A 15,435-nucleotide genomic window follows, 5' to 3' on the forward strand; every position below is an offset into this window, starting at 1 on the left:
CCTTGGAAGCTTGACCCAGGCTTTTGGTTTGGGGGTCATGTAGAGTTTGGTGACGTCCTCTACGTTCATCCGGACGAGGTTGGCATACCGCTGTTGTAGTTTACCCGCCTGTAGAGTCCACTGTTGGGTTTGTGGCTCGTCGGGTTTCGGCGGTTGAAACGGTTGGCTTGGCTTGTCTGGTTGGCCACTCGGGGGAGTGGTTGCCTTCCGTTTCACTATGGCCAATTTTCGGGCCTGCGCCTCAACGGGTGCCGCCTGTATAGTCGGCGGCACAACCGGAGGCGCTGAAGTCCTGGCCTGTGGAGTTGGTCCAACTGGTTCCATAAGAGAAGACGGGATGTCCGGGGCTGGTGCCTCTTCTAGTCCAGTCTTCTTACGGGGGGCGGAGATGGGTGGCGAAGCAGAAGGAGCCGCTGCCGGCGGTTTAACCGCCGGTTTTGTCTCCCCCTGAGCCTTCCCTGGCGCACGTCTCCTCTTCCTCCACCTTCCTTTCTTCGGTGGTACCGGGTCCCCGTACACCAAGGTCACGGTTGCCCGTGACCCGGTGTACGTAATCCGGTACTCTAGCAAAGCTCCGTAAGAGACCATCAGCCCCCCCCCCCCAGGTGGGGGGGGGGGTAACTCGAGAGAGCATGGACACACGTCTTGTCTCATCGTGATCTATTTGAAACTGCAAGAATCGACTACTACTCTTTTTCTAAACTTTACCTTGCTTTATAGTGATACCATCTCGTATCCACCGGAGTCGGGCCCGTCCGCACCACTATACCAAACCATGACGACTGGACTATACCCTAGTCTGATACTCTCTCTCGTTCAGATGGATCCGGCTTCTCAAGATCTGTACGTCAGCACAGCACTACACCTTCAACGTCTATCGACTGTCAGTCTAGGGGTTTTCTTGACGGGATGCAACCCATCTCGTCCCTTTAAGCTGTGCACCCAAACGGCCTTAACGAGGCCACTCGCGTGGACATATCGATCGGATTTTAAAACTTTTAGATCTGCGTTCAAACTTTTATGTCGAAATTACTTTTTTTGTTTTAAATATTATTAAATAGTCTGATCCTCTCTTCTTTCTCTTATTTAATTTTGGACTGTCCTCCTAAAATGCTCCAAATTATATAAATATTCGGCCGAGCAGTCAATTCTTTTTATTTTTGGCTTGTAACCTTTTTCTTTCTTTTTTTTATTTATTCTATTAACTTTTTTACTAATTGCTATTTTCAAAATTCTGCCCATTTTCACCCCCCCATCCCGAACCCCCCCTGAAATCGCTTTTTTATAATTTAATATATCTGACATTATTATATTTACTCAACATAGAAATATATGCCCAATATCTCTGCAATCTATTTTGGAACCCCCCCCCCCCCCCTTTTCAAAACTCAACATAGAAATGTATTACCAATATCTCTGCAATCTATTTTGGAACCCCCCTTTTCAAAATCCTATGTACGCCCATGCTGTATATACTTATGAGAAAACACTAAATGCTCTCTGGATGAAACATTCCACCAGTAGATATCGGCCATCGAACTTATTTGTCAAAAACATCAGACATATGAACAGCTGTGAATAGTTTTCTTTAAATGCCATGATTGTGGTGTCAAAATATAAGGAAAGGAAATATTTTATTTAACTACGCACTCAACATATTTTATTTAACTACGCACTCAACATATTTTATTTAACTACGCACTCAACATATACTCTTCAAAAGAAGAAACGCAAAACCACATTGTCGTAACATTTGGAGAATTGATTTAATTATTGAATGGTGAGTCCGATAATTACCAAATGTTGCAGGATTGTTCACAATTCACTCTAGTCCATTGTGAGTAAGTGATAGGACACACCACCAAGGTCAAGGTCATCTGGAGTCAATACCGGGTGTGGCCTCCGCGTGTGTTGACAACTGCCTGGCACCGCCTGCCCGTTGAAGCAACCAGAGTACGGATGACGTCCCGGGGGATGGTGGCCCACTCGGCCTGCAAGGCTGCTGCCAGCTCGGGCAGGGTCTGGGGCTGTGGTTGTCGCTGTCGGAGGCGTCGGTCCAACTCGTCCCATAGATGCTCAATTGGGTTCAAATCCGGTGATATCGATGGCCAAGGAAGGACATTAATGTTGTTGTTCTGTAGGAAAGCCGTTGTGAGACGTGCTGTGTGAGGCCTGGCGTTGTCATGTTGGAACACTGCGTTGGCGTTGGCCATAACTGGAACGATGTGTGGCCGGAGGATCTGGTCAAGGTAGCCCTGTGCATTCAGGTTGCCCTGCACGTGGACCAGGTCAGTTCTGCCAGTGTGTGAGATGGCTGCCCACACCATGACACTACCCCCGCCGAATCTGTCCACTTCCTGCACGCAGTTTGCCGCATAACGTTCACCACGACGCCTATACACGCGACATCTTCCATCATGACGTAGGAGCAGAAATTGGGACTCGTCACTGAACCACACCTGTCTCCATCGCAGTTGAGGCCATTGTCGATGAATCTGGCACCACTGCAGTCGGAGTCGACGGTGTTGTGGTGTTAAGATCACACCTCGAACTGGACGTCTGGCACGAATTCCTACCTCACGTAGGCGGTTCCGTACGATCTGGTCGGATATCCTGCGCAAACCTGGTATTGCTGCGGCTGTGGAGGTGACAGTAGTCAATCGTTCCCGAAGGTGGCGTACCCGGATGTAGCGATCCTGCCCGGGTGTAGTGACCCGTGGTCGACCGGATCTAGGGAGGTCACGTGTTGATCCATGTTGCTGGTAACGGTCCCACAGTCTGGAGATGGTGCTTGGGGACACATGGAATGCCCTGGCAACGGCCGTTCTGGATTCGCCTGCGTCTAGTCGGCCGATGGCATTGTTTCTCTGCGGTTCACTGAGACGTGGCATGTCCTGGATTGTCAACTGTCGGCCAGATACAGAGGCCAGGCAAGCGAACACCCTGCACTTTTATACTGTCGGTGTTCATGTTGCACGTGCAGACAACGCACGTGCAGTGGTGACATGGTTTGCACGTGGCTGCGTTTTTGCGAATATTCACATTTTGGAACTTTATTGTACAGTAGCTGCGTTTTATCGAATGTAACCGTGGGAATGTGTTTGGGACATGCAATGACCTTATATTCACAAAGCATGAACCGGTAGGAAACATAAAATCGGAGTTATAACCCATTTGTACCCTTTTGCGTTTCTTTTTTTGAAGAGTATATTTTATTTATGGTTATATGGCGTCGGAAGTCAAAATATAAAAGTAGGTTTATTCACTGTCATTGGTGTTACGGTCGTATTTATGTAATGGTTAATAATTTTAAGAAACTTTTTGTATGTTATTGTAGACATCGTATGTCTGCTACAACATGCACTTTTTCAGTTTTCTCAACTGTACACAGAATCAACTCGCATAACTTTTTTTCTTTATTTTTTTATTCTATACAGCATGACAAAAAGCTGTTGACAAACACAGTAAACAGAGGTACCCACTTTATACAATTTATAAACGATGTAGATCTGCATTAGACACATTAATAATATAATAAAGATTTAAAAAAACCGGACATGATTTAATAAACAGCTATTATTTTTAATACCAAACATCAACAATTTTGCAAAATAAAAGTGAACACCTTAATACACAGGATTTAAGCTGCTGTCCATCAAATCTGAATTAAAATTAAATTTGAATATATTTCATGTTTAATTTGCCAATATATTAATATTAAAATTGTATCTCATTTGTTGATCTATCGCTGTTTTCGCCGTCTGGCTAATTGAAAAAAAAATCTGATCCAAGTTGGAAAATCACTAAAAATATTTGGTGTTCAGCTTAAACCCTGATCACATACAAGACATTTTATATAAAAAGCTAAATTCAATGTATTAGTAGTTTCCACGTCCGAGTAACTTCAATGAGCTTTTTCTTCTTGTTTTTTTACTTAACATGGCATTTCTAGCGAACAGCAACCTTGATGGAACTAGACCACTGATGGTACTTGGGTTTCCTGCAAATAACTTTCTTGTTTTACATATCTGGGCTTTTAAAACTCTTATCTATAATCTAATCATATCATTTAGATTATTATATAATTAAAAATTGTTTTGGCGTCTATACACTTTACTGCAATCTGATTGGTCCAGAGGTGCTTACTTTTTTCCCCCATTCATATCTGGAGGAACCAAAAACATTTAAGCCACGCCTTATACCCACCCAATGACTCGCACTACTTTTGTGCAACCAGGATTATTCAAGCAACCAGATTTAGATATTTTGAAGAAAACACACGTGAAAGCTACAAAAACTAATTTAAAAATGTATATGATAAATTAATGGAAAATGCTATAGCACATAACATGTATATCTATACCCACTGATTTAAAAAAAAAAAAAAAAAAAAAAAAAATATAAAAAATCCACCAACCAACCCTCTTTGCTAATCATGACATGAAACTCGGTCGGTGGCCAAAGAAATCATGTAGGAAACTTTACACATGTAACTTACTTGTAAGCGATGTTCTGCAGCTGTTGGCGAAAATTAAACAGTTCCACCGACAGCATAAATGTTTAGACACGTTCCCATCATTCACTTTCATAAAATATAACTACACACGAATAGGACAATTCTTTCCAATATAAATAAATGATCCGTAAAAATGCACAGCTGCTAGAGGAAATGGCATCGCTTATCAAAAATTTTACCAAATGAATGACATCATTTACAAAAATAAAAATCACCTGATTAAAATAATAGTGAATTAATGTTTGCATTCTTACGCGACATAAGTATCAATGAAGTTTACACAAACAATACCACAGGCGTATTTAAAGCTAAACAAAATTCAGTTATGTATTGTTAAAGTATGCATATAAATTTAATTATAAGATTTCACAGCAATTATATTTTGATGCATGTATGAACCGAAAAAACCGATGTGCACACTTTTGTATGACCAGTTTACAGGGGAACAAGTACCTTTAAAACTGTTGTCAATTTCTTTAAAGGATATGCTTTAAATATTAAAGAAAAATGATTTACCTGCATTTTGAAAATGAGTACCAATGAGGTACATGATATGCCCATCAAAAGTAGGTCATAGTGACTTAGTTATGGAAAATACTGTCAATACTGTCAAGTCCATTTAAAATAGACAAAAAACCTGAGGACTAACTTTATTAATAATTTGGCAAAATAAATTCATATAATTATTGATAATTTTCTACAAAATAACAGACTTTTTGCCATTTTTTAAGTTTAATAGAGAATTTGGCAAAATGTTCTAATAACCCAGGGCTAGCCCTGATTAACTGACATTAATACCTATGTACCCATGTAAAATGTTCAAATTTACATTGCTAAACATTTGTTTTAAAATGGCATCATAAAAATACTGGTTAAAAAACTGACAATGATTGAAATTAATAACGATCAGACAGAGACTGGCTGGGATACACGGACAGTACTAAGTCTTCTTGATCAACAGTGATCTGAGTGAACACCATCTTATGATGATGGACTCTGGATTTGAACCAAAATCTTTGGCATAGAAAGCCAATGCTCTCAACCAATTGAGCTATCCCATCTGTTACTTCATTCAGTGCTCAAACTCAACTGCCAAGATCAACATTTCAAATTCAATAATTACCATTATAATTTCAATAATATTTTCACATACAAGCAATGCCAAATGTTTTTAATGCAACATTAATTGTCCCTTCCAAATTTAGCTGTAACTAACATTTCAAGCTGTATTTTCTTGTTATGTGAAAGAAAAGATTGGTGTGTTTTATCTTGAACTTTACAGATATCAGTCTTCGCCAGGAAAGGTGAGTGACCACTCTTCAGCTTGCCTTGATTTTGCTCATGGTAAAAATGGGATATTATCCTTGATGACACAAACCGTCTAATAAGCAATAAAATAACGAGTAATCACCATGAGAACTTTACAGATAGCCTAGAGGTGAAATGGTTACAGCTAGTGGTTCTGAGGGAGATGTTATACTGACACCACCACATTTATTTAGAGACCCCACACCACAATCATGACAATACTATAAAACAAACAAAATGTTAATGACATACAAAACATGTACGAATCAGGGAACATTTGGTTCAGTATCGCGTGGCGATTCAATATGCAAGTTTTAGAGATTACTAAACAAATTTAAAACATTAAACAGTAGTTGCTAATTAATGTTCAATTGATAGAAATATTGCTAACCAAGATTTTGAAAACAAAATGTTCCCTGTCAATGATAGTAAAATGATACTAAATGAAGTCATTACCCAAAGTACATAAATTTTCTGTTGTATATAAGATGCAGTTTGAATTATTACAAACTCTTCAAGCAAAAACACAACAAATTTGCCAAAATGGATAATTTAAGCAAAATGTTTTAAGTAAAAAGCTGAAATAGACGAACACGTATTAACGCAGGCCAGTGGCTTTAAATGAATTCTGCAATATGTAACCTTGAATACAAAACAAAACCCTTTATATCACCATTAATGAATTTACAAGCTATTACAAGATAGAGATAGCAAACCAATAAATCTGTGACATAAAAAGGCAGATATATTTTAATTTGAAAAAAAAGAAAGAAATTAGATATATTTCATAAATAATTTTTAATATTTTCCTTCTATATGTATCATTTTACCAACACTGGATATATTCTAAATGATAAAAGTTTAAATTGTTAAGAACACACAAAGCACTACACAAACATTAGCACTAAGAACACAAATTGCAGCTGATCTGCAATGACGGACCAACCAAATTTTATTAGGAGTTTTTTGGTTGTCAAAGTGTCTCTTATTACATGAGCATGTTGAAATCGGGCAATGGAGCGTGTGTGACCGTGACCTTCTTGTGGTCCTCGTCTCTCTGTAATTGTGTATGGCTGGGAGCTGCAGCTCTGTTTGAGCTTCATCCTCAGTCTGTTCTTCACTATCTTGCCAGTAAGCGTGTCTTCTCCTGTGGACCAGTTACTGCTGAGTGATGACTTGAGCTGACTGAAAAATGGACTGTTGCCATCACCGATGGAAGAATTACCTGGGGATCCAGTTGAAACCTGGTCAAGGATGTTTGGCAACAAGGACACTTCCTGCTTCATTTTGTCTGCAAAAGTAAATTTTCCAATTAGCTAGTATAATCATATCCTGCAATATTTTGAAGTTTGGTTCATTTAGAACTTACATGGGTAAGCAAAAACAAGAAAACATTTCAATGACGTTTTATAATGTAATGATAATTGTATTTCTGAACAACATAAGCATTTATTAGAATCCTTTCTTGAAACAATGGAATATTTTTGTTTTTCACTTAGAATAAAATATGTTTACATGTGTTGCTCAAATGGTTGCATCAATGATGGACATGCTTTTTGACTGGACTGGAGCAAACTTGGGAGTGTTTTCTCTTTTATAGATACATTACCTGTCCTAAACAAGTGCATCTCCCCCCCTACGCAAGTGGCCTGGTCTGAACATCTGTGCTGATCTGTGCTTTCATATTTCCTTGGTTATTATTTTTATTTCGTTTTCCTTCTGATTATTCTTCTTACTAAATATACTAATCACCAATGCTTACATTATTATATAGGAATGGCAGGAATGTTACGTTAAGTTTAGTTGCATTACACTGCAGTATTTTGTTTAAATTGTCGAAATTATGTTTGAAATGAGACCATATTTATTTTGATATTTTGGTGGAAACTTACTTGGGTGTTTTGGGGAAACTACAGACTTGAAAAGGAATTTTAATTACCCAGCCAATCGTATTGAATAATATTGATTTGCTGACTGATTAACCCTCACTTCAAATTTGGCTTTTGACAGTGAGTGTTTTTGTTTGTGCTTGCTTCAAAATAGTCTACCTTTATTAGTATTAGACATGTAAAATATCATAGTTATAACTAAGTAATAGTATTCATTTCACTCTGTGCAATTTGGGAATATCTGGGTAAATTAAAGTGTGATGCGCTTTCCAAATAAGCATGGGCGGAACCAACATAAGGGTTCTGTTAGACTTTAATAGGGAGTAACGTCTGGGGGTACAGTTTGTAAAACAATTTCCAAATAGGCAAAGACCTGAACTGTTTTAAGGGTCCTGTCAGACTTTAATAGGGAGCGGTTTATAGGAGGTGGGTTGGTTAATGATATTAATGAATGTTTCTGAAAAGGGGTAGTACTAAATTAAGGGGAGGGTGATATTTTTGTAATTATGGCTAGTTTTAGCTATCTCTATATTAGAAGTTGTGTCTTGTTTTCTCCATTTTTTTCTGTAATAATAATGATAATTAATTTGAATAAATATACAATTTGTAATGTTGGTTTTTATTGGTTTTTATCTGTTTGAGCATAGTATTTAGAGTGGTGCAGCAAGTTTGCTGGTGTCTTAAGTTATAATTATTATTTTTGGAGACTACAACCAAAAGGGGTAGCGGACCTGGGTGAAACGAGAGCAAAATTAATTACAATATGGTTCTTTTATTTTTAATATTTAACAATACTCCAGCATGAACAAAAAAAAAAGGGGTGTCAAAGAAAAGTTACACAGTACATGTACATTTAATTACAAAAGTGAAAGAAAGTTCAAACCTCTGAAAAATTCACGTCCTTCGGTGGATGCCCAGCGACTTTCAGCATCACCTTCCAACACATTGTTCATGAAGACCTTCATGTAGTTAGGCCAGGAGTCATCAATGGCTCTCTTCTTGATGAAGTTGACATCGTCAAAACTCTAAATAATACAAAAATGCAATCTGAATTTAAAAAAAACCCAGATTTTATAACAGACGTAAAAAAAAAAAATTCTACACCACCCCCATTGCATAAATAAAATTAAAATATGTTAATGCATGTGAAACAAACTGTGCTAGTTGCTGACAACAAAAAACACCTAATTTTTTTTAGACCATTTTCTCACAACTTAAATCAAAATCAAAATACATTTTATGCACTACATCAGCTATACAAAATCTATAATTTAGAACTATAACTGTTCTTATTAATATTATCAAGTTTACTTATAGAAACAAACACACAACTAAATTTAGATTTACCAAGGCATTAACACAGCTACGTTATCAATTTCAATGTTAAGAGGGCTTTCACTGTATAATTTAAACTCACATAAAGAAGGATTTGGGTTCGCATTTCCGTATATTTTGCAGCATTTTTCTGGTCTTCTTTTTTCATCAAATATTTCAAAATGATATCCTGAACAATGTGTCGACCACACAACATATACGCCACTGTGAGGGCAAAGGCAAAGTTGTCAGCTTTTCCAGACAGGTTAATATGAACACAAGGTCTTTCAAGTGCGGAAACTTGTCTATGATGGCTATCTTGCAAGCTTCAGGGCTCATGTATTCTGGTGTCCAGCCTACACACGAAACTGGCTCCTGTGGTGTCTTGCTGGAGCCAAAGTCGGTGATCTTTAGTGTGAGTGGCTCTTCAGTGATGCAGATATTTTCAGCTGAAAATAGATACAGAGAATACTATTACTAAGTATGTTTTCATTGTTCAAATGAAATACAACTTTTATTGTGTGTATTAAACAAATTTCTTACACACCTGTTGGTGAGAACATCTATATGACTGCCTGCTCCTAGGTGATGACCAGGTCACCAATGCCAGACATCCAATAAAAAATAGCATGATTGAAATCGATTACACTCTGACATATAGTTAACCTGACAATCATTTGTCTGTGATGTGTACCGTATATCTTCGCCTGTAAGTCGATCTCAGCTATAAATAGAGTCCCTAATTTCAAGCCCTGAAAACTTTTTTTTGATTGACCCGTTTATAAGTCGACCCATGAAAAACAACTTATAAATATTTAAGTATTTCTTATTTTCAGCACATGAGAACAATAATGTACAATATTTGAACAAAAGAAAATTATTTTACAAACTTCGGTTTTCACGTTTTGTAAATCGCAGTATTCCAATCAAACTATATAGCATCAAAACAAAATGTTCCCTTAGTAGATAGTGAAAGCTGTTTGACTGTTACCGTATAGCACTGTACAGCATGATTTTGTGCACAGACAACAACTTTACTCTCGAGTGCCTAATAAACATAGGGGCTGAATAAGCATAGGGTCTGGAAATTTGTCTAAAATCAATTAAAAGTAGGGTGCGGAATTAGCATAGGGTCTGGAAATTTAGCTAAATTGTAAAAATTGACTAGTAATGAAAACAGAATTTGGTTTCACGTAAAAATAAAAATAAGTGTTTTGGAAATAACAAAAATATACTATTGTTATTTAATTTAGAAAACAAGCGGCTCAGAAATAAATAACTTGTAGTAAATTCCATAGTATGAAAAAATGTGTTCACTATAAACATGTTTCTATTATCTAACTGTTACAACTGTGTTATTGTCACACACAATTAATTAAAACTGTAAGTGTGTTTGTACGTTTAAATGAAATTATGATAATTAATGTGAGGCGAGATTGCAGCTTTAAAAAAAATTCCAAAAGTTCCAGGCTTGAAAACCAAAACAATCAGGGTGGACGACAGCTCGCTAGATTCATCTCCTATATTTAACACATTGGTTAATTATAACAAGACGTAATTTCATCAACTTAATTTTTACCTGTAACATTCTTTATTTTTAAAGCATAGGTGGGGACACTTATGATGCCAGGGGCTGGCATGCATAAATCTCAGCTGAATATTCACAAACAACTGTGGTCATCGGCCATGCCAGCTGTTAGCGGAACACGCCAGAACTGGAACACGGTTAGGGGATGTAACTCTGCCTAATTATATATAATAATAATATATATATAAAAAGAGGAAAGAATGTAGATAAAGTTTGGGCCCGTTCCCCTTATCCTAAAGGAACTGTACTTTATATCTACTCTAGTATACATAGCTTAAAAAGTCATATTTACCTTTAAGAATTCGGTACTCAAGTCTTCAATGTTTGGTGAAAAGATGAAGTGTTGAAGTGTAATTGATTAATTTATATAATAAAGTGCTTGCATGAACTGTTGCATCGATTTACAGGCGAGCACTCACTCGAACGCATCCTTGGAATTTACCCAACCGAATAAAACCGAACCGAGCCGAGCGATAAAAAAAATATGGCGGCCAACAATGTTCGTAAACGTGTGTTTACATTTTGTCGTAGAGTAACATACTTTGTTGTGCCTTAATGGTTCAAATGATCAATTGAGCAGAAAAACAATGTATGTATATTAATAAATAAATAAATGTATTATTTGACCACAAAAGTTGGCATTTTATTTGACAACTCGGAAAATTGTAAATTCCGCAATTTCGTCCGCGAATCCGTGATCGCGGAAAATCGGTACCATTTGATAAATTAAGAATTGTAATAAGCGTTGGGTACCGAATTAGTGTAGGGGGTTACATTTTTTAAAGATGTAATTAAACGTAGGGTGCTGAATAAGCGTAGACACCAAAATGTTTTCACAAATTTAATAAACGTAGGTGTACGTTTATTTGGCACTCGAGAGTATTTATAAACACTGACAACAGATCACTACGATAAAAATGAAAACATCATCAGTTAATCATGTTTTGCTGCCATATTAATACATGTAAGAAGGATAACTTTGGAAAGTACACTGGTTTTTGTACCAAATGTGTGTCCCTATTGCTCTAGTGAACTGCAGAGATCAGTCTAAGCTATTTTAAGGGAAAGCTCAGTAATATTCATGAAGTTAATCACCAACAAAACATTTTTTGAACCACCATTAATGCCAGTGACCAGATTTCAAAATAAACTCAGGCAACAGGTAGTTAGTATTGTTTACATTTTTGCTATTAGTGATGATGTATTATAACTAAGTGGACTGTTGTCTTGGCATGTGAGTGAGATCACACGCCTTTTTGCATAACCAAAACCGTTCTAATGCAAAAAAAAAAAAGTTATAAAAAAACAAATGTGTCAAATTAACATATCTAAGTATAAATACAAGGCATACTTCAACAATAAAACTTGTAAAATAATCTCCAAAATGGTAATATTTTTTGGTTAAATTTGTTCACCCTCTTACAAGTCGACACCCCAAGTTATAAAATATTTTTTGGGTGAAAAAAATTCGACTTATAGGCAAAGATATACGGTAGTGCAAGGGGCTGTAAATAACTTTGAGTCGAAAAAGATATAAAAATTTGCTTAAAACCTGCTTTTTGAGGATATATAAGAAACGTATCAAACTCACTTTCGCTCGTTAAGATACATTTTAAAAAAAACTTGTTGTAAGATAAATGGTATCTAACTGCCACTTATGTATTATTCTCTATGGATAAATAATGTAAGCTTTTGAAGCCTCAAAAGACAAGTGTTCATCAGTGTTGCGTTTTCCTATACGATGCTATATAATACTGTATAATCTTAGAATTGTTTTGTTGAAGATATGTCACACAAGATGGTATTTAAAGACTTGAAAAGCTGGCTAATACACAGAGATGTATGTACCTTTTAAATGACAGTCTGCAAAAAACATTTATGAGTTATTCCAAAATCAATTATAAGTAAGTTATCCACTTCATTTGGCATATATAGTGAAAAACCCTCAAAACTGAGCCTTCTCTAATCTGAAATTCCCTCAATTTTTCTGTTCTTGTTTTACATATCAGCATAGAACTCAAGCCATAAACTAGATAACTCTTTAAACCAGACTTTACTTGCTCCTGTAGGTGTCCAATTTAGAGAGGATTCCGTAAATTAGTAGAATTACATAAGCAAACAAAACTGTTCTCACAATTTTGAGAGATCTGTTACATTAAGAAATAGATGTCTTCTTACGCTTTATGTCCAGATGTAAGATGTCGTAGTTGTGCATGTAAGACAATCCATCAAAGCCTTGAAAAGACAAATTTATGATGTTTTCTGTGTTGAGGATTTTCTTATCTTCATCCAGTTCCACCAGTTTCTTCAGCGACTGTCCTGAAAAATTAAGCAATATGCATACAGAAATCTTAGAATTTCTATGCAGGAGCAAACATTCAGACACGACTGTTCTGCCACACATCAAATCTGCTCATTATAAATTTTACACAACTGGAGAATTTTAATTTAATTCGGCCAAATAATCTCATGTAATGATTGATATGTAGCCCAGTGTTAAAGTGCTCGCTTGATGCATGGTCAGTCTAAGAAGAGGAGAAGTATCATATGCCCTATTTTTAAATCTGGATCAAGAAATGAGCCAAATAACTATAGAGGGATTTCATTGACTGATTCTTTAAAGCCGCACACCCTAGTTCCATCCAGCGAAAATGAATTATAATTTGATTAATCTACAAACCTGTAACACACTTAGATCACGTTTTTATCAAATGGAGTGAAAAAGCAGGTTTTATATCGATAAATACCATGGGAATCCCCATGTCCCAATTGCTTGAAATAATTTTGAAAGTTAGTATTCTGATGTCACCGGTAGATGTCGCTAGAAGCACAACAATGCCTACATCACGACAAATTTCACAGAGTGTGCACAGACTTGGGGTGCGTTCTTTTCACCTCTCCTGGACATGTTCCAACTGTTCTGTTCTGGTTGTATCCCCTCTCCAGATATCGTAAGACTTAGCAAAATTATTGGTTTTAAGGGTTTGTAACGTTTTGTATTGAGACACTTACTTGTCTCAACTTTATTGTTACTGAAAATGTTCACGAACTGTGAAGAAAAATCTCACAAATGAACAACAACAAATCGGATGTTGATTGCGCGAACCGTGCACGAGAAAACAAACCGAACCAAAATGATAACGGTCACGTGGTATACCACCGTCTGTGACATTGAAATGGAAATATCCCGTCTAAAAATAGATTAGACCTTGTCTGCTCAACGTTTTTTTCTCAAACATGCGTGCGTTTTTAAGAAATAAGAAAAATGCATTTTGTGGTATTACAAAAACCAGGATTACCAGGATTACCAAAAAACACTTCAGGTGAATGGAAATGTATATTCTAAATAATAAACGGTAAGTAAAGTGCAATTTTATTTGTGAAAAAGTGGGTTTAATAGCGAAAAACAACGCCATAATGGTTAACAACTTGCCGCAACTAAGTAAGATTTTTGCATCGATTTTAAATGATCGCTTGTGAGGCTAGTGTGATGAAAATTTAAGTAATTGAAGAAAACTTAGCAGGCTTTCGTGCTACTTACTCAACTATTGACCATATATTTACTCTCCATGCAGCTATTGAGAAGTATATTTGTGAACGTAAGAGAAGATTTTAATGCTTATTTGTAGATTTTTCAAAAGCATTTCACCCAGTGCGGCATGTTTTATTAAATAGTCTAAATGTGGCATGACGTTTTATTAGTCTAAATAAGGTTGGCATCTCAGAATTTTTTTTGAACACTACTGCATCAATGTATAGTAAACTCAGCGCTTGTGTAAAGACAGTAAATGGGCTCTGTGAATATTTCAAGTGTAATGTCAGTATATGTCAGGGTTGTACTATTAGTCCTCAAATGTTTAAAAAAAATTATGAATAAACTAAGTAAATTCTTCAAAAACACTGGTAATCACAGAGTATTCATTTCAGCTAATATGGAGAATATGCATATATTGATATTTGCAGACAACGTTGCCACACTTGATGATACATGCTCTCAGTTACAAGCCAATATTAAAGTTTCTGAACAGTTTTGCATAGCTACTGGAATGAAAATTAATCTTGATAAGACTAAAGTTATGGTATTTAGAAATAGTGGTCCCCTTTGATCATATGAATAGTGGTTTTACATGGGATCTCAAATTAAAGCAGTTTCTTTTTTCAAGTATCTAGGTATTATGTTCACTCCTAAATTATCTTGGAATAAAGCTCAGCTCTGTCTTTCTGCTCAGGCAAACAAATCTTTGTTGAAACTTTACCGATACCACAAGAGAGCAGGAAATATACATTTTACAGATAGCTTCACATTATCCGATGCTACGATAACACCAATTATATGTTATGTATCAGAAATATGGGGTACTAGCAGATGCAAAATTATTGAAGTTGTGCAAATTAAATTTTGTAAATACCTGCTTAAGGTTGGGAAATCAGCAAAAAATTATATTTGTTGGGCGAGTGTGGTAGGGTCCATCTTCAACTTATTTATATGACAAGAGTTATCAAATATTGGTGTAAACTTATTCAACTAACACTTTTTCAGATTACCGTGTCAAAGTTAATTGATGTTAAATTCTTTAGATGATGTTGGGTACATTAATTGGGCTACAAAGTGAAACAGAGTTTTATTTAATTATGGTTTTGGTTTTGTATGGCTATGTCAGAAATAGGTAATATTGATTTGTTTATCTTATTGTTTAAACAGAGGCTTTATGACAATTTACAGCAACAGTGGTTAGCTCATAAAAATATATCTGCCTCATGTTATTATTACAAGCAGTATAAATCTCTTTTGAATATTGAACGGTATTTGCAACTTAACT

General features: G+C 36.2%; 2 protein-coding genes and 1 non-coding gene across 3 annotated transcripts in view; all 3 read right to left on the reverse strand.

Annotated features, from left to right (window-relative positions):
* Window positions 1-4,531: 4,531 nt before the first annotated feature.
* LOC121381641 lies at window positions 4,532-9,154 on the reverse strand. The gene is made up of 3 exons (XM_041510977.1): window positions 9,131-9,154; window positions 8,597-8,738; window positions 4,532-7,115 (listed from the first exon to the last, which is right to left on the reverse strand). The coding sequence occupies exons 1-3, from the start codon at window positions 9,152-9,154 to the stop codon at window positions 6,712-6,714; spliced, it is 570 nt and encodes a 189-aa protein (XP_041366911.1). The 3' UTR covers window positions 4,532-6,711.
* Trnar-ucu lies at window positions 5,504-5,577 on the reverse strand. The gene has a single exon. It is a non-coding gene; the product is annotated as a tRNA-Arg (tRNA).
* Window positions 8,597-15,435, reverse strand: part of LOC121380343 (spindle assembly checkpoint kinase-like) — a 29,870-nt gene continuing 23,031 nt past the window's right edge. Inside the window, exons 7-9 of the mRNA XM_041509124.1 lie at window positions 12,794-12,934; window positions 9,131-9,476; window positions 8,597-8,738 (exon numbers count right to left, since the gene is read on the reverse strand). Coding sequence (XP_041365058.1) covers window positions 9,205-9,476; window positions 12,794-12,934 — 413 coding nt within the window. The 3' untranslated portion in view covers window positions 8,597-8,738; window positions 9,131-9,204. The remainder of the gene's footprint in view (window positions 8,739-9,130; window positions 9,477-12,793; window positions 12,935-15,435) is intronic.

This window comes from Gigantopelta aegis, chromosome 9 (genome assembly GCF_016097555.1).
Source record: "Gigantopelta aegis isolate Gae_Host chromosome 9, Gae_host_genome, whole genome shotgun sequence".
Classification (NCBI taxonomy): Eukaryota; Metazoa; Mollusca; class Gastropoda; order Neomphalida; family Peltospiridae; genus Gigantopelta; species Gigantopelta aegis.